General features: G+C 38.2%; 2 protein-coding genes across 16 annotated transcripts in view; one reads left to right on the top strand and one right to left on the bottom strand.

Moving 5' to 3' along the window:
* The window catches only part of veph1 (ventricular zone expressed PH domain-containing 1), a 60,980-nt gene that overhangs the window by 11,321 nt on the left and 23,958 nt on the right, over window positions 1-25,701 (top strand). For 12 of the 15 annotated variants that reach the window (XR_010914608.1, XR_010914610.1, XR_010914609.1 and 9 more), the window contains exons 5-9: window positions 16,016-16,179; window positions 17,984-18,193; window positions 22,479-22,699; window positions 24,110-24,340; window positions 25,223-25,599. Coding sequence is in view for 9 of the 15 variants with exons in the window: in XM_067507072.1 (XP_067363173.1) it covers window positions 16,016-16,179; window positions 17,984-18,193; window positions 22,479-22,699; window positions 24,110-24,340; window positions 25,223-25,599 (1,203 nt within the window). In the remaining 6 variants the exon portion in view is untranslated. Of the gene's footprint in view, window positions 1-17; window positions 3,695-16,015; window positions 16,180-17,983; window positions 18,194-22,478; window positions 22,700-24,109; window positions 24,341-25,222; window positions 25,600-25,701 lie in introns of those variants that run through there. The other 3 variants (XR_010914613.1, XM_067507080.1, XM_067507079.1) reach the window with 3 other exon arrangements.
* On the bottom strand, window positions 3,270-9,432 carry ptx3a (pentraxin 3, long a). Its single transcript, XM_067507081.1, has 4 exons — window positions 9,110-9,432; window positions 6,989-7,148; window positions 5,781-6,211; window positions 3,270-4,594 (listed from the first exon to the last, which is right to left on the bottom strand). The coding sequence occupies exons 1-4, from the start codon at window positions 9,246-9,248 to the stop codon at window positions 3,939-3,941; spliced, it is 1,386 nt and encodes a 461-aa protein (XP_067363182.1). The 5' UTR covers window positions 9,249-9,432; the 3' UTR covers window positions 3,270-3,938.

The raw sequence follows: 25,701 nt of genomic DNA on the forward strand, positions 1-25,701 counted from the left end.
TGCTATGTCATCTACAGTATTTTACCCTTTCATCTCTGATTCCATGCAATGCCTCTCCTCTCCACTCCTCTGCCTTTTGTGAGACTATAAAGACAAAGAGAGCCACAGTAAAAGCTTTGCAGGAAAGCTCTGTTTACTAGTGAACATTAAAATGATTCTAGTTGTATGTATTTAGTTGATTGTTGACGTGTGTTTGGCTTGTACAAATAGTACTTGTATTTTCTTACTGTAATGGCAGTCTACAAAAAAAAACGGGATCAACTGTTTTTCTAAATGGAAAAAGAAAGTACAGATGCAGTCATTAGTTGCAGTAACAAACCACAGTCTTATCCTATCATTAACCATAGTGAATACTGTTATAATGACTGCCAGCTCACTGACGATGATCATGATGGCAAATAGCAGCTGTTAGAAATCATCTTTTCCCTTATGGCTCATTGATGCAGGATGGAAATTCATACATAAGAAAGAGTTATTGTGGTAAGAAATATGATTTCTGTTTAGTGCACTTATCTGTGTGTCCGTGTGGTGGTTGTATTTTTTCTGCTTTTTGATGAGAACATAAAAAACAGGTTTTTTGTTTTAATTTTCCCGAGGCATTTATGTGATCACTGTTTTCTGCAGCTCCCCTTGCTAACAGCTAAGATTAGAGAGGGGGCTCCAGCTGAGCTCTGATCAGCGGTTAAAAAACGTTTCTCTGAAACTTTTTCTGCCCTTTTAAGCATTTCATTCAACATAGACGCAGTTCAAGCTCATTAATGTAATGTGGGTCACCTGAAGTTTTGCTGTCAGCACTGCCTGTTGGAGATCTGTTCACCCCTCAGGCCTTTAGACACAAACACACACACACATACAGTTCACACACACACACACACACACACACACACACACACACACACACAGTTCTCACAAACACACACATACAGTTCACCCAATGCAGAACTGAATAAATTCTAGAGTCATAAAAAATGATTAACTAAACACCTACACAGCAACCCTTTCCTATAAATTTAGTCTGGGTATTTAGATCAGGGTTAGGGTTGTGCATTTAGTTCTGATGTCTAAAGCATCTGTGTACTTACAACTATTGAAAGACATAAGTTAGTGTGTGTGTGTGTTTGTGTGTGTGAATCAGTCTCAGTTTTTGGCAACACATTGAAATAACACCTCACACACAGAAACACACACACCCCCACACACTTGCACGTGGCACTAATCACAGCTAAACACCCACCACGGTGATGCTCCCACCAAGCACATATTCTGCAGCCAGCAGCCCAGCACATGAAACAGCTTAGCTCTCTGCTGTCTGGTTCATTTTACAAGTGAAGTTAGGCCAAGCTTTTGTGCATAGAGCATCACATAGTTGGAAGACACTTTACACTTTTGGTTCATTAAACTGTGGGTGAAACTTGAGATGCCAAGTGGTTGCTGCCAATGAGAAAAGAAATGAGGTGTTTCTTTGCTGATCAAAGATTTGGGAGACTAAAAAGACCAGTTTTTCAATCAGATAATTTTTTTTTTTTTTTTTTTTTTAAGCAAGTCAGCATGACTTAAGACTTAAGGTTGACTAAAGAAAAAAAAAATCTGTGCTTTTTGGATAATATTGCTCTAATAAACACTGAAGTTGAATTTACTAGGAAAGAAATGGATGTACATATACAGCTTTTTATTGTGAGGAATGTTTGTATCGTAATATATTTTAATTGTTTGGTGTTTGTTTGTTTTTCAAACAAAACTCTGCAGCGCACTTTTATAAAATTGTTAACTCTTAAAAGATTAATGCATTTGGGCACCAAAGCGTCACAGGTTTACCTACATTTGAACTTTTTCGCACAAAATAAAGGTCACGATGGAAACATTTTATGTTGGAAATGCATATATTATAGTTGCATTGCACATTGCATTTTTGCTTTCTGCTATTTAATGCCATTTGGCTTCTAAGACATTACCTTGCATACTTAGACTCAAGACTTTGATTAAAGAGATGACATTTAGCTCTCTTTGTTTTTTCTTGTTTAAGCTTTGACTCAAAGCATGGTGACTTGGCCTTGTTTGAGTTTAGAGAGAACCAGGAAGGACATGAGAATAAGAGATGGTAAAAGAAAGAAACAAGGAGAAAACATAATGAGTTGTATGCGAATATGCTCTAAAGCTTTGAGTGGCTCTGATCCAGCTTGACAGGGGGTGATGAACACACATACTAAAACATGAGCGTATGAAAGCGAACCCGGCTGGCTTGAGGGCTTTAGTATTTTGACCTCAGATTTATGTTTCCTTGGGCAGTTTTTAAAGCTTAGGTGGTTTCAAATTTTTGCCCCCCACTAAAACGTACTGCTGAGACTCGTCTACTACGCTCCTTCTACCTCACACTGGCCTTCCTACCAACCTCTGCTTCTCCCTTCTGCTTTGAAACTTCAGCATAAACAGAACAAAAGATAAACACAAGACTGCGTTGCTTTTAGAAGCACTAACAGATGACATCTTTTTTTCCCAGCAGTCCTCTGTTCAGGAGCTGATGTAATGGGGTTTGTTTGATGTTAATGACGCGTACGTGATGGGTTGGTTACATGAGCTAGTATTTGTGTTACAGTGCACTTATTTTATTTTTTTTAAATGAGGACTAAACTAGCCACAAGCAGATTGTACACATTCTATTGACATCATTATGTCTTTTGGAAGGCACTTGAATTGGCTGTATTTTGTGCTTTGTTGTATTTGTATTGCATCTCTGTCCGTCCAGTTAATATGGATTTTTATGTGGGCATGCATGTGTGTTTACTAGTTACAGGAAGCCAGCAGGCGGATAAAATGTTAAGGTTTTATAGCCTGCTACAGTAAACCACAGCAGGAATCCATCATTTTCAGATGTCTTACATACGCACACATGCACGCACACATGCACACGCACACATTGACTACATATGGCATTGCTTTGGCCGCACAGAGATTTAGAGCGTTGTCCTTTACAAAGTAAAATCCGATATTAAGGTAACACTGAAGCTTGGAATGTGTCGTCGGTCAGTGTCACACGTCTTTTCTTTTTGCTGCCCTGCTGTGCATCATATGTAGCTACAGGACTCTTGTTGGTAATGTTACGAGGAGACTGAGGGCCGTTGGGGTTTCCAGCTCATAACGGCACCCAGCTGGAGACATTGCAGAGGCTGTAGTTACTAAAGCGCTAAAGCTCTCTTCAAGCCATATCTAGTCTTGATGGTCCAACATGGTCTTAACTTTGAAATGAATTAAACATATTATTTGGTAATGGATTATACTATAACAATATTTTATTCATTCATTCATTTCTTGGTTATGAAAAATGTACTTATTTACACAATACATTCAGTACCACCGTTTGAACAGGAAAAAAGCAATTTACAATATCATACAAAACAGTTTAGTTAATAAAAGATTAGATTGTGTAAACATGTTCCTCAGTTTCTTTTATCAAATAAAAAAAAAATAAAAACTATAACAAAATGACAACTATTAACAAAAAGTCTGCATGTCTGTCTGGTCATTTCTGTTTACTGGCTCACTTTCACAATAGACTCTTTATCTTTCCTGGAGTCTGAAATATTTGGTAAATATTTGCACCATGTGTTCTAAGCTAAATGTACTGTACTTTGTGAGTGTGTGTAATATGGCCTCACTTCAGGTTATGTTACAAAAATAAAGTATTCAGTCTCATACAGCATTAGCTTCCTCTTTTGTTTGAAGAGTATCAGTAGAGTTCATTGCTGCATATTAATGTTCACAACAATAGCTGTGGAGATGATGAATGAAACAGATTACAACAAAGGAATTCAGGAAAAAAGCTGTAGATGTGTGTTGGCCTCTCCAGTTTAGCATAAGGGCTTGTTAATGTACTGATATGAATGATGATATTGATGATGAGTAGGATGATTATGATCAAAACCACAAAGATAGAAAGTCTATTAGTTGATGAACTGGGCACCTCCATGTGGCACCATTTCCGTCACACCCCACGCCACCATGTTACCCCTCTGCTCACAGCCGTCACCCTCTTGCAAAGCCAGCTGGGAGATTTCCTCTTCTGAGAGCACCCTGTCCCACATGTTCACCCCCGTCATCTTCCCCGCAAATGCCAGCTGTGTGTCAAACCCGGCCTCAAACCCTGGCACGCCGATGCTGCTGCTTGGAGACAGAGGGCAGCAACCGTTTCTTTCCTGCCCCAGTTGGAGTGAGCCTCCCTCAGGTAAAATGTGTCCCTCAGCCACTCCAGGTGTGGAGGCCACTTTTTTGCCACCTGCCCACAGCGATGCCAGTCCCTGTTCAGAGGACCAAGTCCCACACAAGTGGGTCCATCGTCCTGGGCTCACCACACCTCGTCCCTCCACAAGGTGAGCCTCCCCTCCGATGGTGAAGAGTGCAGATGTTTGACCAAGTAGCAGCTGGATCTCATACGGGTTGCGTCGGTTCCCATAGGAGAAGAGAACAGTTTTATTGAACATGGTGGTCGGTTTCACCCACATGCAGACAGTGAAGGTGGAGGTGGAGAGAGGAACATCTGGTATGACTGAGGCGTAGATTCGACGGGAACGCATGGGAAATAGGAGGGCCATGTCACAACCTGCATGTAACAGAAAGATAACATTGTTCATTGTCACTGAAAACAATCATATTTTCAGCCATTATCAAAATACTTGGGGCACTAATTTAACATTGTTTTACCTGATTTTCATATAATTACTTAAGGTATTGAGGAGACCTTAACAAACTGCAATTTATTTTAAAATACAAAATTGCAGTTCAGGGTTATGGACTTAATGCAGGGCCTTTAAGGTATTGTGTCACTTAACACAATAAAGAGCTGTTTTCAAAAAGAGGATTAGCCATGGAAGTCTGGTTGAATGAGAGACAATCAAAGATCAGTTCACAGTCAGGTGATGAGATCATGAATCATGGTGAGTGTTTTTCCTGCCCCACTAACACACACACACACACACACACACACACTTTCACCTCTTGCTCTGGGTCACCTGGTTCATTGGTTTGTTCAGCTTCATTTCATTTTCCATTCTCTTTTTTGTCATCCAGACATCCAAACTTTCTCTTTAACACTCCCTGGAACTCACATTGCATTGTGAATACTAGTTTTGTTGGCTGACTTTGCAGCATGTAACGCACAGAAACTAGCGTGTGTGTGGTGTTTGTGTGTGTGTGTTCTCACTACCTCCTTTCCCTTTCTCCTTTTCTGTCTGGAGATCTGACTGGAGATCTCAAATACTGATGTTAACTTTATCTCAAATTTCTGACACTCAAAGTCGTGGTGAAAAAGACGTTTTGAACATGCTGTGTGAGTGTGTGTGTGTGGTCATGATGGATTCCATCTGGTTCTGCTTTGGTGTGTTTTTTCTTTTTTGTAGGGACCAGCTAATGATTTCACCTCCCTCCTATCTGTATTTAGGTCAGATTTATGTTTCTGGACTGTAGAATTGTGTGCATGAATGACATTACAAGAACATAAAATACAATAATTGCCTTTTTTGTTTGATCAGACTGTATTGAACATTAATATTTGTAAGTCAAAAGGATATGTTACCACCTTAGGAAGATAACACGGCAGACAGAGGTAGTGGAAAAGGTTAAGAAAACATTGATGGAGGTATGGAACCCATTCTTTTACCTGAAGCATGACCTGAATGTGTTAACACCGAAACACTGAAGATTGTTTGTGGCACAGTTAAAAGACATACTGTGAAGACAAATACAGCAGGCAGAATGTAACAAAAGACAAATGATCTTTCTTGCTGTACCTGCTGGTAGGTATCTTTGCTTTGGTGATCTCAACATTTGCTCCAGCTGTATCATCAACTGTTGCAGTTCAGCCTGCACAGTTACATATCTTGATGTCACCTCCTGCTCCTGGTGCCCAAATTTGTCAGTCTCTGGACTCTGGAATCCTGACTTTGTATTCACCCCCATCCCGCTGAAGCAGCTAGTCTCCAGCTTGGCGAGTCGGGACGTTTGTGCTCGTGCTGCAGAGAGGAGTTGCTGTAGCGTCTGGTCCAAGCTGTTGGAAATGTCCACAGAATTCCCTGCAGCTGCAGCAGCAGCAACAGAAGTTTGATCTCCAAGTCTGAGGCGCCCCAGGACTTCTCTCAAGTGGCTTTCTAGCTGCGAGGCCATCTTTCTTCCTGCACTCTCCACTGCAACCCCACAGGAGCCACCATACTGGGCTACAAACCTGACGAAAAGTAGCAGTGTAGAAGATTTTCAGTTATATAATGATTATGAAGTCAAAAGATTTTACTCTTGAGAGTAGGTTTGCATTGAAATCATAGAGACAATCAACCAAGATCTGAGTTCATTTAAGATTTAGCGTTGGGTTGGTATTGTTACGAAATCCCCTTTCATACTTGCACTGGAATTCTGACATTCTCTTGACTTTGTCAGGAGAGCGTATGTGTCTTAACGCAAACGTCCGAGTGAGAAGCTTCCGACATTATGCGGACTTTATTCTTCACGCCCCCTAGTACAATGTCCGTATTATTATATGCATGAGATCATGTGTGCAGAAAGCCGCTCTGTCCTGAATTGTTGAGAGTATTAAAAGCAAGCAAATGGGTGTTTTGATTACAATGCAGTCGAGTGATAAAACCTCGTTTTATTAGATGCACAGCTCTAATGTGCTGTAAACAAAACAGTGCTTCCTGCAGCCAAAGTTTTCTATCATGTTGTGCCTCCTGTGCATAATTATTTCACAGGTGAGGACCTTTGTCACTCGGATGATTTCCCGCTGCGTGTTACATGCCACTCCAGACAATGTCTGAGGCTGGTTTCTCCTGACATTGTCCAGAAAAATCAGTCTTGGACATTGTTGGAGTTCACATATGAAACCAGCTTGAGTTGCTAAATCCTCAAACTCAGTTTTTTACCTCAGTTTGTCCAACTATCATAAAAAGACATTTCTTCCATTTGATAATATAAATACTCTAGACAAAGGAATAAGATGCCAACCAACCTGAGCATTTCTTCACGCAGGGACCCCATTTCTACCTTGATGATATCCTCAGCATACTGAAGAAGCATGTTCTCCCTCATCTGACTGTTCTCCAGCATTGAGAAGATTTTGTCCCATTTGGTCAGATCTGGGGAACTGCAGGGTACAGTGGTCTGTGTGGCTAGAAAAAGGTATTAAAAATCAATCAATAAATAATAAATACATAAATAAATAAAATTGTCTTTTTCATGTTATTAGAGGAGAACTTGATGACTTGAATTTTGGCAACAGCATCTTTTCAAGTCTGATACATAGTCATTTACCCAACACTAGAACAGGTGTGACTTCAGACATAGCAGCAACCAGCTTTAAGTTTTCTCAAAAGTGCTGATACTTTCTTCAAGGTTTTAAATAGTTAGTGGATATGACATCTACATTACGGTTTTTCATTTTGCGACAGAGACACTGCAGATTGAGTGTTGATCAGGAAGTAAAAGAGGAAGTCGTATTGTTAGGAGAGAGATAAAATGAAGAAGAAAAAGGACATCTATTGCTGATGCTTTTCCTGTGAGCTCATCTAACAGGAAAAGGAAAGTGAAGACTTGCTGAGCGGAGGGGGAGCACTAACGAGTAACTAATGTGAGTTTGGGGGGGGTAAAACAAAACCAGGGGGTAAAACGATCCCGGAGTGAATGAATATTTGTCAGAAACATTGTTCTGATAAACATTTGAGCCTCTCAAGCTCAGTTTATACCTGAACGCTGATTCTAAGTGATTTTATCACAGGACTGTAGGATTTGTTTTCGCTGTCTGTCTGTAGAGTTCAAACAGATTAGTCAGAAGGTTCAAGCTCTTTACTTCCTCTGACTTAAGGCTCTGACTGGGGTTTGTGAAGGATTTGAAAGGATCTGGGATAATAAATAGGTCTTTTAAGGCCTCCATTGTTACTATATGATTGGCAACTACAGGAATACACCTTTAGGTACACACATATTTCTGATTAGTACACACAGTAAATCTCCATATACAGGCAGATGCACAAGTACTTCTTTAATTTTTCTTAAACTGAACTCTCAGGACCTCTCCTACTTTGCTATCGTTAATTAAAATTCCACGTAGAGTTTTGAGCAGGTCTTCTTTCTCATTCATCTGCAAAAACTGTATTTGATTCTTTCCCGTAAGTTCAGCTTAGCAGTTTGTGTGTTTGGTTTTACCTTTTCTTGCTTTTGCAGTGCACTGTAATTCATGTGTTCACATTTTACTGTTTCCAGTCATTTGAGCCACACTTATTTTTGCCTCAAATCACATTTAATCACATCACAACCTGTGCGTAGAACAAAGTTTCCTGCCTGTCCACTGGTGGTGCAGCAATTATTTCTCCATCTAGGTTTAAAACAACAAACAAACTCAACATTCATGCTGTGAGGAGCCCACACACCCACTAACAATAGCACACTCTCACTGTCATTAATACAGTCTTCCCTCTTTTATCGCTCATCACATACTCAGTGCTGCTTTCCATTATCACCTCATAATAACACATTGTAGTGTTTCAGCATTTGGTGACCAGTCAGTCATGCTGTAATATGTGCTGGACCAGCTGAAAATAGCTTTCTTTTTTCAAGGTCTGTAAATTCTTTGTTGCTCCTCATCTCACACAGAAACTCTGTCCCTGTCAGCAGACTGTACAACACCTCTCCAAGTGTATATGACAGTAGCTTGATATCAGGTGGGACATTGTTAAGAGAACATAAACATCATGATCAGCAACATGATTACCAGTATCACACAAAGTGACACTACATAAATTGAAAATGTCTTCAAAGACAGACTAACTAAACATTTCTTGTCCCTTTTCTTTCTTGATTATAATTGATGCTGTTATAAGATAATCATGCTCCAGATGCTGTGTTGTTTCTCTTTCATCTTTTGGTTTTACGGATCTCTGACACCTTATAGTATGGTTATGAAATTGTTATACAATGTTACTATAATCTGAAAAGCATGTTAGTAATAACTCAAAAACATACACACATCCTAGAGGAAATTGATTTCACACTCCAGAATTCAATTAAATTGCAGCCAAAACCATCTTAATTAGGTCTTTGGTTCCAGCACATACAAACAAAATTTAATACTTACGTTCTGTTGTCTCTCCCTCTTCGATTTCATTGTAGTAGTCGTCAGTGTAACTGACTTTGATAACATCTTCGTAGGCAAGAGCAAAAGACACACACGTTGACAGGACACACACTGCCCAGAGGAACCTCCACGGAAACATGATGCTGTAGCTGCTGCTGACTGACTGTGTGTGTGAAAGTGAGTGTAAGAGTGAGTCTGCTAACTTTCACGTTCACTATTCTGTCAGTCTGAGTCTACACGTGTGTGTTGTAAGAAGTTATGTCAGTTTTGTCTGTGTGTATTTTGTCTCGTCTGTCTTTGCCTGTCTGACTTTCTAGAGCACAGCACTCCCTTATCAACCCCTCTTTCACTAAATGCATTTGTCCCTCCTCCCTGACTCTCCTCCTCTTTCTTACTCACTTGCTCACTCACTCACTTGCTCACTCACTCACTGACTCACTCACTCCACTCTCACCATCTCTCTCTCTCTCTCACACACACACACACACACACACACACGCTCACGCTCACGCTCACTCTCACTCTCACTCTCACTCTCACTCTCACTCTCACTCTCTCTCTCTCTCTCTCTCTCTCTCTCTCTCTCTCTCTCTCTCTCTCTCTCTCTCTCTCTTGCTGACTTATCTTTGAGCTCTGTGTTCCTGTTCTTAAAAGATAAAGCTGGTTTATTTTATCTATTGTTCGTATATGTTAACTCAGTAGCTGGTGACATCACAATGACACTGTAACAGCAATCTGATGGGCCAACAAACATTAGCAGTCAGACGATCAGACATGTAAATGAGCAGTTTATACAAAAGCTGTTACTCAAAATTAACTTTGACCCTAAATATAACAAAACTTTGTAAAACTTAAACCCAAATACAACATTATACATTTAAGCACATGGGGAATGTACTTTGAGGAAATGAAGAAACATTAAAAATTTTCTTAAAATGTTCATTCTTGTGAAAACTTTTGACTCTCACTCCAAGCAAGGCAGTGAGTAATGCTTCATTCGAGGTAGCCTGTAAGTGGTAACCTGATATAACTGCAGCTCCTGTGACTCAGACAGATAGAAAGAAGGGGGAGGTAATGGGAGTGGGAGGAAGAACAGAACACAAACTTTCCTGATTTGTGCCCCATGCAGAGATGGTTTGTGTGTTTGTGTGTGCTGAGGGAAGTTTGAATGGAACCCAGACATCAGGATTTCTAAATGGTTTTATTGTTCTCCTGCTTTTCTGTTCAATTATTTATATCACCCTAAGTGAGTGTGTGTGTGTGTCTGTGTGTGTGTGTGTGTGTGTGTGCGCGCGCATGCATGTTTGAGTATACATTGTATGTGCATTTGTATGATTTAATTTTAATTAGATTCTTTTGTGTGTGTCTCTGTAAATGGAAACAATCACTTCCTTGTGGGATTTCAAAATTTGCCGCTAATCCCACTTTTGTCCCACTGCCCCTCCATCTTTCTGTCTACCAACGTCTCTTATTTGTTAGGTTTGTTTTCTCTCAAATACTTGACACACTTGTTCACCTGTTATTTTCTTTCAGAAAATTGTGCATTTGTTTCTTCATCAGCACTTGATAATACTGGTTTATTCTATTTCATAGTACAATAAACCGAAGACTTTACATTTTCTTAAAAGATAGAGTGGGAGTAATCTTGATCCAGTGCACAAATAGTAATGTACTTTTATACTGGATGTGTTCTTCAGCAGTTACACTGATTTGTGTGGGATTCATACTTTAGAATCTGGGTAGTTACAATGAAGGTCCACTACCAAGAATGAATTCATATTAAAGGAGCCCTCACTCATATTAAACTTGCCTCTCTTGGTTCTAGCATGAGTAATACATGTAAATGAATGCAATTCAAATTCCCTCTGACTTCCCTATAACACCTTGGAGGAACCTTCAGTTCAGATTATGTCATCTTGTTGCTTATACTATGGAGTTTGTAATCGTGATCAACCTGCTTTTCCAGAGATCCTCCAGATGACATCATCTGAACTCCTGATGATAAAAAAACTCTTCCGAGTGATGTCATCTGGAGGAGTTTTTCAGCTAGAAGTTGAGAAATGTTTCACTATAGGGAAGTCAGAGGAAAAAACAATAATGTTCATTTACACCCTAAACTAAAGCCATAGAAAGCAAGTTGTAAATTGCCCTTTAAGAATCATCTTCTCAGTATTTAAAATATAAGAATCGCCTGTTCAAAAACACTTGAGCAGCTATAAATCGTTTTTGCTGCCATTACGATTATTTTATTCTATTTCATTGAATTTAATCAGAACAAGAGTGACACATTAAACCAAAGAGGAAAACTATATATATATATATATATATATATATATATATATATATATATATATATATATATATATATATATATATATATATATATATATATATATATTGTTTGTTTTTTACATTTTTGTGGGTGTAATTGTTAAGTAAGCTTGGTTAACTTGTTTACTTTTATCCACTTGTTCCCACTGTCACTAAAAGATAAATTTCCTTGAGGAACATGTAATTGCAGTGCCACCTATTTTCTGCTTGGGACACATTTTCAGAAGTTGTGAAAACATGGAACAAAGAGCAAGTGACAGACATCTGTCTCATAATTAAAAACACAGAAATGCGTTAAAACGTAATGAAGCCATGCCTTAAAATCTTTTTGATTGATCTACACCAATGTGGTATCAAACAGACTGAGTTGGCAAAAAAAAATCTATGAGAAACTTTCAGTGAAAAAACAGTTTAGATAATTGATGCAGTCTACAGACAATTCATGTCTTGGTTTGTCTCTGAAATGCACGGTTAACTGTCGAAATCATGTCCAATCAACTGAATTTCCCACAGGCTCCAGTGGAATTGTAGAAACATCTCAAGGATGATCAGAGGAAACAGGATGCACCACAGCTCCATTTTGAGTGTCAAGGCAAAGGCCATGAATACTGTACATGTAATTTGTTATTTTTCGTTTAATTTATTTTTTTTACATTTGCAAAGATTTAAAACAAACTTCTTTCGTGTTGTTATTACGGGATATTGTTTGTAGAATTTTGAGGAAGATAATGAATTTGATCCATTTTGGAATAAGGCTGTAACATAACAAAATGTGGAAAACGTTATGCACTTTGAATACTTTCTGCATGCACTGTATGTTAAATCAACATTGACCAACTACGGTGTCTAATAAAAAAAAAATACAAGTAAATTTTTTGGAATGCAGTAACATGTGACTTTATACATGTGTTTACTATGCTTCCAGCAGACAAAGCTATTAGTAAAAAAAAAAGTAGCGTAGAGTTAGATGCCTGTTGGGGACACACTAAAGCCTGAAAGCATTTTTAGCATTTTTAACCATTTACAATACAGGATAAAGAGTACCCTAGACTCAGATTAATGTGTGTGTGTGTGTGTGTGTGTTTGTGTGTGTGTGTGTGTGTGTGTGTGTGTGTTTTGATCTATGAAATATGCTTCCCTACGTCTGGCCAGCTGCGTTTTATGATATAGATTTAAAAAAATGTTATGTATTGAGTAAATGTCCTTCTTGCACTGTGGTAACTGGATCTCTTCCAGAAAGCAGGGCAGTCTTATTAAATATGACCCAAAATGCTCTCAGAGGGGAGATTTTCTCATGCAACAAAAATGCACAGAATTGCTAAGACATAGTTTGTCTGGAAGAGGTTTGTGTCCGATCTCTTAAGCTTAAATTGTACAGTTTCTCCCCACCTGGGGTTACTTGAGCTGCATAACATACCGTGCAACTTATGTAGGAGGTAATAATAAGCAATTAATCAATTAGTCAAATGATCAAAAATCAAACTGGAATTTTTTGATATTCGATTCATGGTTTTAGCAGTGTTTGGAGCAATTTTTACTAATAATCAAGAAGATGAGTGGTGTATTAACTGGTGTTAGAAAGAATCATCAGTTGCAGCTCCAGTTTCAAACAACTAATCTTTAGCACAAACTACATAAAAATACATTTAGTTAGGTTTTTTATGTCTTTGTCCGACCTGTAAAATTAAGTGAACTGAAATATACATGTGCATCTTAAATTCAGACCTCATTGCATCATAATCAATGCACTGGTCCTAGCTCTGTTGGTGATTCCTTCCCTTTATGGGTTTTGTTATTGCTGTGGGTTGTAATGGTTTTTCTACAGTGGCCTTGGGAGCTCAAAGCACTGCAGTTTGAGAGAACACATGCAAATATACAGAAACAAATTCACCGATTTGACAACACAGGCACAGCATTAAGAAACGTGGTGACCAAATGACCGAAGGTGCTGCAAAAAGCCACAACACAATGGAAATGGCAACTAAAAACACATTTACAAATCTAAATATACCTCACTTTTTAGTGTCCTCCAGAACCGTTGTAGACAACTGTCATGGCAATGTTTCAAATTGCAATGCTTTGAACTCTCAGGGCCACCGTACGTTTCACTACATATCTTCTGCAAAGAGACTGAAAATATTTCCCATGGCTCAGACTGTTTTAATGTCCTCTTAGAGGCTTTATAAAAGCATTTGCAGAGACATTTTAATATACAAGGGACAAAGAATAAATATTACTTTAAGATAGCCAACAGCTGTATTAAAGTAATTTTTTACTCAAAGTGAGCGCTTTCTCCTGAATAGTTTTTTGTGACTCACTTTGGGATTCTAATGTGACATTTTGAAAAAGTGCACACTAAAATAAAGTCATCATGTCCTACTACTGCCTCCTCACATGCAGTTAACAATAGTTTGACAGTTTAGTCAGCAGATGGTCTTTTTTTTCTTCTTGGAAAATGTCTGAGAAGCCTTTCAAAAATGTCATCTTTGTGAGCCGAAGGACCAAAGGTCATTACAGGGTATTTTACTGAGATTTTAAGCCATGATGTTGAGCTGGGTGTATGCAGGAATGAAGGTATGAAGGTCAGATACTACACACAGACACACACACACACACACACACAGATTATAATGCAGAAAGATGCAGGGGGAGTCAAATAAAGCTCAGGAAATACAATCTACTGAGTTTAGTATAAAATCAATTTTAGTCAGTCCAGCCCACTTGTGTGTATGTGTTTGAGCCTTAGGGTACAGTTTACTCTGAACAGACCTGTAAATCCTGTTTGTTAAACACTCTGTCACTATTCGGGCCCTGTATCTGACTCTTTATGACTCTGACTCTTTATGGTGATTTGTATTGTAAGTGTAGACATAGGTGAGATGTTAGTAGTAATAATCTATGATTTAAGGTAAGAAGGACCTAAAGAAAGACTCAATTACGATCTTCTAAATATTGATGTGCACTCTTCTCACTTCTGCTTTTGCACAGTATATAGTAGAAACAGTCCTTTTGTTTATTAGTACTTACTCTGCTGTATGTACACATTTGAGCACATGTGATTATAGTAATTTATATCCACATTTCATCCTATTATTGCGTTATTGCTAATCATTTATTTAAAAAACACAAGACATTTTTGTATTTAATAAGAAGCTATAACTAGAAGAGGTTAGCTTAGCTGAGATTAATTAAAAAAAAACTTGAATGGAAAATCTAGCATGTATTCATCCAAAATTGAACCATATGCTTTTGTTTGGAATAAACAAACAGGCCTTAATGCCTTAATTAGTCAGTTGTGGGTGCTGGAGGAATTTGACACTTTCCGACAAAAAACAGACGAGCTGTTTCCCATATTGCAAAGTGGTGGCGACTTCAGATTTGTTGCACTAATATGAAGGTGGTATGAATATTCTCATCTAAAATCATTGTTCTACCCCTTTAACTGCCCCACATCAATTTGTCTCTCCCTAAACATCTATCTGCTCTTCCATTTGACTTCTTTCTCTTAACTCATATTGTTACAATCTGCCTCAGACACTGTAAACCTAATAAAATTTTATAAGAAATCCCAAGTCATTATTCCCACAGAGTCTGTCCCTTTGTTAAAACCCTGCTGTGCTGTGTCAATTTTTTATTCAGTGCCACTTTTACAATTATCTCCCAAATGTTACAGCAGTTAAACATTAAAAGTTCAGTATATCTGTTTGTGTGGAGTCTGGTCCATTGCAGAACACGAAAGCCATTGTTTGAAATCTTCAGAAGTCACCAGTAATGTATCTACCATTTGAAAACAAGAGTCTTTGTTCAGCTATGTGAATCATTTAAAGATGTTTCATACGTGAGTCAAAGGCTGTGTGGTAATGTCATGGCCAAGGGCTCTGTTGGGCTGCATGCTAATGTACAATTGTCTTTATGGTCAACCATGCGTTGGTACTGGCTTTTTTTCCTGTTACAGGATCATTGAAAGTCTGTGGATAACAAATGGAGGATGTTTAAATCTTTAACACAGATGTTGTTTCATGACTTTGGATCCGTTGTGTCTTTCTCAGTTACAGCAAACCCTAACGTTGTTGCAGCTACACCATGAACAGCTTTAAAGAAAAGTCGATACAACCTGGGTCTTATTTTTATTGTTGTGGCTATCGATTGTAGTGGTAACAATAAAATCAAGTTAATTGTTGAGATATGGGAATGTAAAATGAGAAGTCTGATGGAGAATAAACTATATATATATATATATATATATATATATATATATATATATATATATATATATATATATTACAGACACACAGATTTAATATACAGAGGCATTATTCATATTCAGCTCAAAGAACATGTAGTCACAGTACTAGTCAGAGTTTGAATAGGGTCTTACTTATTATTACAGTGGGAAAAACTGTAAGTTAGGGGGTCAGTTTTGACAAAGTGCACTGTACGAAAAACAATGCAATAATCTAAACTTCCTCTGGTTACACTGGGCCCAGAATAATTCTCTGCGTTGACCATTTTCAGTCTCCAAATGGTGGTGGTGTAAAATGTAAGTTTCTTGAAACATCTGTTTCTCCCTCTCAGGTAACCACATGCTGTTACGAGTGTTGCCGTCAGTTTACCCCAGACAACCAGAAACGATTCATGGTCACCTTGGCAACCTTACGTCAATGATGCCACAGCTGGAGGCCTCAGAGCAACAACACTTGATCAGACTCATTCAAATGGTTGCAGAGCAACATCCACTTGTGAGTGTTTGTGTAGTTTTATAGGTACATTAAACGTTTATAACTGATCAACATTATTTATCCACCTTAAATAGTCATTTCACCAGCAACCTTGATACAAATCATTATTTAAAAGCTTTTAGTTGGCACTTTGTTATCCTTGGACTGTTACAAGATGTCATCGCCTAGTGCTGCGTAAAGTTGTCAACCTTCCTTTTGTATTATTCACTGTATACAATTTTACAGTATTGTGACAGAATCGGGTTATTTCAAAATAACTAACTATCAAACTAAATCAAAATCAAGTCTCTGTGTACGTCCAGCTTAATCAGACCTTTTACCATCTAAATTTGCTATATCCTGTAAAGAGCTCAAATCCAAAAAAAAAAAAAAAAAGCCCCACTAGAACATAGTTGGAAGTAAGAGTAAATGGATCAGCACATGTGGAATACATATTTGTCAGTAGGAATTCCCATAATCCTGCATATTTTTAAGCAGAGCTGTTGATGTTCAACAGGAGGGAAAGTACCACATTCCAGAAAACACAGCATTTGATGGTAAAACACTAGAGCAACAAAACCAGTCATCTGGAGTTATTCTGGTCTCCATCCCCCTCGCCTTCTCTCTGCAGAGCATTGGAAAAAAAAGGAGACCTTATCTTGTAATTACAAGAGCCATGTCTTGTAATTATGACTTGGGGATCTCATAAACATGAGAATGTTTACCAACCTGCCTTAGAATAATCAGGTTTTTAAAATGTCTTTAGTTTCACAGCAGTTCAGTGACAGTTTTTAATATTTCAGATAATCTAAAGATAAACAGAACTGCAAATGGCTGCTTGGGTGTGCCTAGCTTTCCAAAATACAAACAAAAAATTCTAAAGTGAGGTTCAATTTGCATATAGTACGACGCTGTATGTTAGTTCTAAGGCAGGACTTTGTAGGCCAAGAGCCAGAGATCAGGATGTCTTGAAAAGCTATAGTGGTTAATTTGTCACTATTTGAGATGACAGTGGCATCAGGGTTTAGGGTTACCTGATTTAATTCTCCATTCCATGTGAGTGATTAATATGATCTTTAAAATTCATTTACCTTTTATTTTTTCAACATAGTAATTTATCAAATGTCACATTATCTACAGAAGTATTGTGCTGCCATGGATACATGGATTCAGACTATGGGCTGCACACTGAGCCTTGCTGTATACCCTATTTGTTTACATTTTCACAAGCTAAGTACACTGAATTAGCTATTGACAGTTCTGTATTGAAATCTGTCACTGAACTACATTAAAGACAGCAATAAAGACATCTTATTATTTAAGATTATTCTAAGGCAAGTTCTGAAACGTTCTCATCTTTATGAAATCCCTAATTTATAATTACTGGATCTATACATAATACAGTAACATGCATGTTTTAAAATTATGTTACTTTAATTTTCAGTTCTTATTTCTGAGGAAGAGATGCTGTTTGATATCAACATAATTATTCAAAACACGTGAGTCATGAAATACTAGCAACAGAGAGCATTGTTAGTCTGGTCCAGTGCAGTCCAGTGTGACCAGCACAGATAATGAGGAGGAACTGTTCATTCACTCACTTTGTCCAGACAGTCCTACAGTCCCGCTTTTGTTTGTCATTAGTCTTTTCATCTCACTCCAAGGTCACTCCTCTCACCTCCCGCCTTCATTAAAAACACATGAAACCTCTGTTTGGTTGTATTAATGCCCATACAGTGACCGAATTAATTGTTTAATCCAAAATTATATATATATTGCTTAAACTTCCTGTCCTCCTTGTTTTTGTTTCTCTAAATCCCTATAGATGTTGAGCCCTCAGGTGCCTGCATTGATTGGTTATCTAGGTGATCAATCTTTAACTGAGGCTCTTTTGGGTGCTCTAGTGGACATTTCACAAGCCAGCCCTTCCTCATTGGTCAGCTTTCTGCCAGCACTGAGAATTGTGGGACAGCAGTGCCCTGCTCTCCTGGGCCATGTGGCCAAAATCTATAGTGCTGTGGGCATCATCAGCCAGGTAATAACACTCGAAACACATGCACAGATTGACAAGTTCACACTCATTTGCAGCACTGGTACAGAGTAAAAGCGTGTGTTTCAAGCTTACTACTGTACCAAGCACATTTATTATACAGTGTAATTATTTAATTACAAAGTCAGTGGAAAGTCATAAATGAATGCAAACAGATACACATTTTTTTAGCATGCTGCACAGGTTAAAAATAGTTTAAACTTATTTGGCACTTATTTCCCAAGCCTCAGTTAAGGAACATAAAAAGGCAAGAAGAAAAACACTATGTCAAAATTGCAGAAACAATGGAGAACCTTACAGTACGTGATGAAAAAGTGCACATAGTTGGTGGACATTGTTATTTTACAATATTTTGCAACAAATGTCCAGATTGTTGGTACTTTGACTATTTATAGCAAAGAAAGACACTGCAAAAAACTTTACCTGTTAAAATGGCTAGAATAAAATGGCACAAGATTAAAGCCGTCAAACCACCTTGGGTCGGCCTGGCTGTGGATCTCGAAACACACAAAGACACACAGATAGAGAGATGCATTAGTGCTAAAACAGGCAAGAGTGATTATTTTAATGAGCAGGGAGGAATGGGCTGCACTCTCACATGACATGGTCTCTGTTGTCCTGCCAAATTTAAAACACACGCTCTGACACACGGCAGACTGGGCAGATACGAAGGTTTTGACTGTTTTCTAACATTACGTATTCAGTAGTAACATTTGTACTAAACAGTCACCTGGAAACTGATCAGGGGGCTATGAAGAGTGTGAAACTGCTATCCTGGTGAGAAGAAAAAGATCTAATTTTAAAGAACTGTTTAAAAAGCATTTCTCAAGTTGTAGCTTAATGGTGCAGACACAACACAATTTAGAGGAACATTTACCCTCAGGAAAAGTACAGTACTTAATTCTGCATGTGCTGACAAAGGAGAAATCAGATACTGTGTGTTGGAGAAAAAATGTATTCTTCAAAATAGTGACACCATCTCAGAAACTGTATACTGGGTATGGCAAAATGTCCTTAAATTCTGCACCATAAATTTAAATAAATTTAAGCATGTTATCAGGTCAGTTTTATTCAGCAATAGCAATGTTCATGTGTTTGGATGAAGCAAATACATTTACGGCACATAATACATAACACACAACAAATATGATCACATACACATCCCTAACACATACAATACTACATTTTTGGGGAAGATTTAGAACTCCAGGTTTTTTCAGATGAGGCTAAATATGTTCTAAGGGCCTCATTTTGTCCAGCCCATGGGTTAAACACTTGGCTGCTCTGCAGACTTGGCTGCTTCTTTGCTCCTAATGGCTTTTAAAGTAAAAAGTGGAGTTTCAGCCATTACATGACTGTGATTGGAGACTTCTGCTAAAACACTACAGCTGCTCATTACAGGCTAATTAACTGAGCAAGTGGAGCCAACTGCAAGATGGCATTTCTGCTGAGTAATGAATCAGAGAGTGAGGGAATAATGTTTCACATGCATTGTCAGGACACGTGAATGGAGTGTCAGTATTTCAGCTTTGTCTGGCCTGAGCCTGCATATATTTATATATTAATATTGAATTAAATTTAATTCAATATTGTATATATTTTTAGCAAATTAGTGGTTTTCCAACAACTGTTGGGTTAATTGTCATTAAAGTTTGCACAAACATCATTCTCTTTCACTTAATTTTACCAGCTATAAATTATACATAGTATATAAATAAAATCAAAGTAGCAATAACACCACAGTTAATAACTGAATATCTACAAAAGACACAGCCTGAAGTCAAGATATAGAAAAAAAATACAATTAAAAAAAAAAAAACATTAATAGCAACATCCACATGTCCGTTATGTAAGCATGCTACCTCGGAGTAATCGGGCTTGAGAAAGCTTTATCAGCTTGCTAAATTAATATCCATACACCATTATGAAATCATAGGTAGGATAAAGTCAAACAATTACTCAGTAATTTATGTCTCTGCAGTGTTGAAGGTGACAGCATGATGTCTTTTCCTTTGTGTTCATTTAAGGCAGTTTAATGACAATTTGAAGAAATTATTGAAAAGGAAAAAGTTTACCACACACACACACAGTTTCATATTAACATGATGTATTGTTATTACACCTTTCCTCCAACTCACACACAGTAATGTGGACCTCAGTGTCCTGTCTTTCTTCACATTGGAACTATTTGGTAAATAACCCATGTTTTTCTGGGAAATGCCTCCTGAGAGACCTCCTGGTTATGGCAGTGGAGAGTGCCTCCTGTGGGTTTGTGTTTGTGCCCTCTACACACATAAACACACTCCTTCTTGTGCAATGTTTTCTTTGGCTTCCTTTAACTCCTGAAGTGAGTCGGTTAATATAATGTTTCTTACTTACTGCTGGTTATATCCGAATAGATCTCAATTGTCCCTGGGAGACCAGGAAAAATAGAAACCCCTGTACACTCAATTGCTATCAAGTCCAGTTTCAGTCTTAAATACTGTAAATAATACCTCAAACTGGAATTATGATGCTTCACCGCTGACTCAGCTGTTGGTGTTAAAGCTTTTAACTTGGTGGGAAAGAAAGTAGACAGAAGAGTTGGTAGTTGAGTCACTAAACCACGAACGAAACCCATTTGATGAAACTAAGCAACCAAGCAAAACGGTAAATAAGGAGAAAAATAAATTATTTGGCTTGTTGCGGGACTGATGCAGTTTGCTCTATTTTTTTCTTGTATAGAGTCTGAATCATTAAATCATCAAATAAACGTTTTGCTGTGCTGCAGCCAAAGGCAATTGGATCCCCTTGTTGTTGGAATTATGATAATGGAGTAATAGAAATTAAAGGCGGAGGCAGGAAGACATGATTTGTTTCTCAATATCTCAAATAAGGACTTGGTGTTGTCAGGTATTCATGACATGAAATCAATGCCAAGTGATTTTTCCAAACAATTAAACACAATCTGTACCGTTAACACAGCATGGCAAGCTTTTAATAATATTGCTGAAAACTGTCTCGTTCTGCTTATGCTGTAATGTTTGGAAGTATTGTAGGGAGTTCTTAAAAAGCAAAAAAGCAAAAGCATCTCAGTAGTACACAGTAAAGGCCATGTGCTTGAAGTATCCATGTGCACTCATTTCTTTTTTTGTGTTCAAAAATCCGTAACCCCCAAATACTGTACTGTTGTTACAGTATAAAGTTCAGATCTACTCTCTTTGGTAGTTTGTATCTACATATAAACATAAAGTCCCTTGGAAAAATTCCTAGAGTGCAGTAACAGGACTCTCTCCTCGTTAAACAGTGAGCATGAACACTGTGAGCACAGGTCGGCTCTCACCGTCTTTCTGTTACTGCATCAATCAATCTTGATTTGTTTCTCAGTCATATGAGGGAAGCAAGTGCTTTAAAGTTCTTTCTCTTTTTTCTTTGTTTTATTTCTATTTAGTCGAGTCAGTGTACAGTTATACAAGTTTCATAAATGATGTCTTTGCTTATGGCCCACAGATGGAAGTTCTTTTGGCCTAAACAGCTAAAAGTCTCTACTTCCTGACACCTTTGTTTATCTGTGATGACAGTGATATGTGTGCTGACACGTTTATACCCTGCAAAATGTTTACTGTTTGTTGATGGCAGATAAAAGTACACATTGCATTCACAAACTGTGTTTCTTATGATTATTGCATATTGCAGGAAACAGTACATACAATGTAACAGAAAAGTATGAATCTTCCTTTGGGGATACAACAAAAACAGGTTGTATATATGCTCTGAATACAGTTTACACAAAAAGCAGGCTGTCAGTGATGAAAAGTATATGTATGTAAGTATCTGTGTTATTGAAACGGGAAAGTAAAGCCAATTGGGGAAAAGAAGACGTTTATACTTTATAGGTTTGCTGAGAGCCAACTGCATGTGCTTGTATTTATTATTGTTTCTCATGATTTAGAAGCATAATTACCAACCCCCCCCTAAACTTCCTGGAATTGCATGTGTTGAATTAGATTCAAGACATTTCAGTCTTTCTTCACCAAAACGCATGTGGTGAGAAACCGTTAAATCTTCTCATATCAACACATCGGTCCCATATTCAGCCATTTTCAGTATGATTAATAAATCATTAAGCTGGATGTTTTTGCTAAATTAACAGAACCTATCTAATTCTTTATTTATTTTCATATTTATTTGTTTAGTTCATGGTAGGACCAGCTTAGATCACAGCACCACGCATTACAATATTAACACATAAATGTACTTCCTCTTCCTCTGTGTTGTACCTTTTCTCCAGACTCATGCTCACAACTCGTTGGTCTACCTGGTGTCCCTCCTGGGAAGCATGGAGCACAGCTTTCACCACACCCTGCTGCTGGAGATTCGAGCTCTAACTGACCGATATCCATCGTTACTGGGAGGCTGTGGTAAAGACATTTACAGGATGAGCAACTCTTTTACAGCTATTGCCAGATTGCTGGGGAGACGACTGGAGGAGATCACAGCCACACACTGCAGGTTGGGAAAGATATGTTAACATGTACTGAGAAATTATGAAACCAAATATAAGTGTGTGCATTTAAATACTCCAATCAAAAATGTCAACATTAAAACTCACTTCCTCACAAAACCACACTAAAACACTGTAAAAATGTATTGCATAACATTTTTTAGGATCCATTAAAACATACATAAAGCCAGGTGTAACCATGTCCGTAACAAAACTCATACTTTGCTTTAGCTTCAAGCTTTTTGTAGAAGCAATGAACAAAGCAATAAACCCAAAATTCAGCCTCAACTCACCAGTTAGCCTTAGCTGTGAACTGAGTAGTGCAGATATTATCAATTGACCAGTTCCTACAAATCCTTACTGTTTCTGTTTTACATGTAATTAAAAACTTGTCTCGTTGGATGATAGACAGGATGTGTTACTGGCCAATCATCTTGCAACAGTTCAAGAGTTCCTGCAGGATATCACAAGGTGATGCCACATAACAGCACCAGGACAGTCGGGCTAAAAAACTCAGCTAGAGTTTTTCAGCTAGAATCAGTAAAATATTTTAGTACAGGCAAGTCAAAGGGAAGTTTAAAAGCATTAATGTAAATTTACAGGCTAAACAAAAGCCTGTGAAGTCGCCCCTTTAATAATATTATTTATGTACCATTAAATTATTTTTCTTCAAGTATTTGTATTGGATTCAGGCCTACAATGGCTTCTTCAATGCATAACTATTGTTAAGTGTAATAAGTCACAGAAGGTGCTGCAAAATGCAAATCGTGCTTGTGTGTAAGTGTGTCCACATATGTGTTTTTGTGTTAATGTGTACCAGCCAACTGGAATTCATCTGGCTGCTGTATGGGAATGACACGCACAGCTCTCTCCAAAATAAGAACATTGTGTACAGGATTGGAGGCTCCCAAAGACTTTGCTTGGGGTCTCCTGGAATAAAGATTGAGAAGGCGGGGGTGGGGAATGAGAGAGGCAGGGTGATTTATTAGTGAAAGAGCATGGAGTGAAGACAGCACAGATCACTTGGAAGTCCTCTTCAGCAAGCAAGTGACATGTTTGATGAAGTTATAAAGGCCACTTGTGTAGGAAGAAATAGGGAGCGAAAATGATTAATTACTTTACTTAAATAGCATAAGAGAGGATTATACAGGGACAATAGTGAGAGACAAAAACAAATCCAAAGAAAGAGGAAAGAAGGTGGGATGTAGCCGGCAAACGAGAGAGAAAGGGACAAAAAAAACCGAGAGCCAGAAATGAGCCAGTCATTGTGAAAAATTACAGGAACGCTAGCCAGAAGAGTATGGAGGGGGAGAGCGAGCCCACTAAAATCCATCCAAAAGTGTCTGTCCAATTTCGTCTCACATGTCGACCATCTGTAATCCAACCAATTCCCCTGTGTATGTGTGTGTTTGTTACAGGGAGGATGAGGCATGCCTGCCTTTGCCATCCGTTTGTCCTCCAGTAAGAGGAGGAGGTGGGGAAGGAGAGGGGCCGGAGCAGCAGCTGCTAGTGAAGATCCAGGCCTTTGAGAAGAAAATGGAGGAGGAGGGGGGAGTGGACGAGGTGGACGGCGGCTCTCCTGTCCCCCAGAGACGCTACAGCCTGAGCCAAGCTGTCAGGGAGGAGAGACAGGAGATGAGATTCAACAGGTTGGTCAGTTAGTAATGTAAACATGGTTTTGCTGAGTATCTGTTCAAATCTGACAATAAAATTTTCATATGGAAGAGAGTAAGTTAACTTGATTGATTTCCAGCCAAATTCACAAGAGATCCTCGAGCCAAGAATACATGAATCTGTCTGTTTAGAAAGCCCCAAGCTACCTGACATTTACTGTTTGTTTTTTCATATGTATATTCAGTTAATTACATAATGTTAGTTTTGTAAGTTTTGTGCTTCTCCATAATATATAGATTTTTTCTAGACAGGTGCATATCAACAACAATAATATTCGGTTGAAAGCTCCCAACACATTACATTAGCAGTCTGAGGCTTTAAACAACAAACAGACAGCATTAGTCACTTGGTATATTCTCTGATGGTCCTCTGTCAGTCTGCTGCTGCAGCCAGTTTCATTTTTATTTGTTGGCAGGTCTTTGGCCACTAGTCTGATCTTCAGCAATGCAATACAGTGGGATAATAAACAAACAGCTTCTTCAAACTGGATGTTGACTGTCAGTGCTGATAATGTCTTACCTACTGAGTTACAGTGTGAATAACCCTATAGATCACAGAATAATGGAAAAATGTACAGTGCTTTTAACACAATGGACTAAAAGTAGAACAGTGACTACATCACTTCATGCAAAAAATTGATTCCGATGTTTAGCAAAATTTTACAAATAGTTGCAACAATTGTCACAAAAGCAATGTCCCCTTACTGCATTTTACTTATTGTAGTTTTTTCACAGAACACTAAAAAAATTTACTTAATGTGTCAAAAATAGATGGCTGCCAGGAACTGAACAGAATTTAGATATATAAGATCTACAGTTTTCCAGTACTGATTATTTTTATTTTGTGGTCTTTTACAGGTCAAAGAGTCTGGCTCTCCATGCTGTTCGGTCACGCTCCATCAATTCAGACACTGGGGAGGATGGGGAGGGAGTAGAGCTTAGCTTAGACAAAGCTTTCTCCAGTAATTTGCCTAATCAGCACTCAGAAAACCAGGAAGCACAATCTAGTGAGAGAAAACTTACTGGCGATGTCTGTCCGCCCATCATCCTCCCACTGGACAGAGGGATCAAAGATGCAGAGAAAGGTCAAAGCAGAGAGAAAGATGGAGCAAAGGAGGAGCAGGGCAAGGGTGATAGACTCTTCATCCATTTAAGAAACAATATGGAGACCATCAGGGAGTTCTGTAAAGACATGGTGCAAAGCATCCCCATACCAGAGCAATGTGTCATAGAAGGTAATGTGAAAGTGACTTTGATTTTTTTCATAGAAAAGTAGAAAAAGGGCTGTGTAACATATTATTATGTTTGCTTTCACTGAATAAGTGAACCATAAAAGG

This window comes from Channa argus, chromosome 6, assembly GCF_033026475.1.
Source record: "Channa argus isolate prfri chromosome 6, Channa argus male v1.0, whole genome shotgun sequence".
NCBI classification, from domain to species: Eukaryota; Metazoa; Chordata; class Actinopteri; order Anabantiformes; family Channidae; genus Channa; species Channa argus.

Excerpts from the sequence above, each read along its gene's own strand:
- ptx3a (XM_067507081.1), bottom strand. The coding sequence starts at position 9,248 with ATGTTTCCGTGGAGGTTCCTCTGGGCAGTGTGTGTCCTGTCAACGTGT. Across the intron at positions 7,149-9,109 it reads AGAGGGAGAGACAACAGAAC|CCACACAGACCACTGTACCC; the intron begins GTAAGTATTAAA and ends ACCTTTTTCTAG. Across the intron at positions 4,595-5,780 it reads GCAAAGATACCTACCAGCAG|GTTGTGACATGGCCCTCCTA; the intron begins GTACAGCAAGAA and ends TGTTACATGCAG.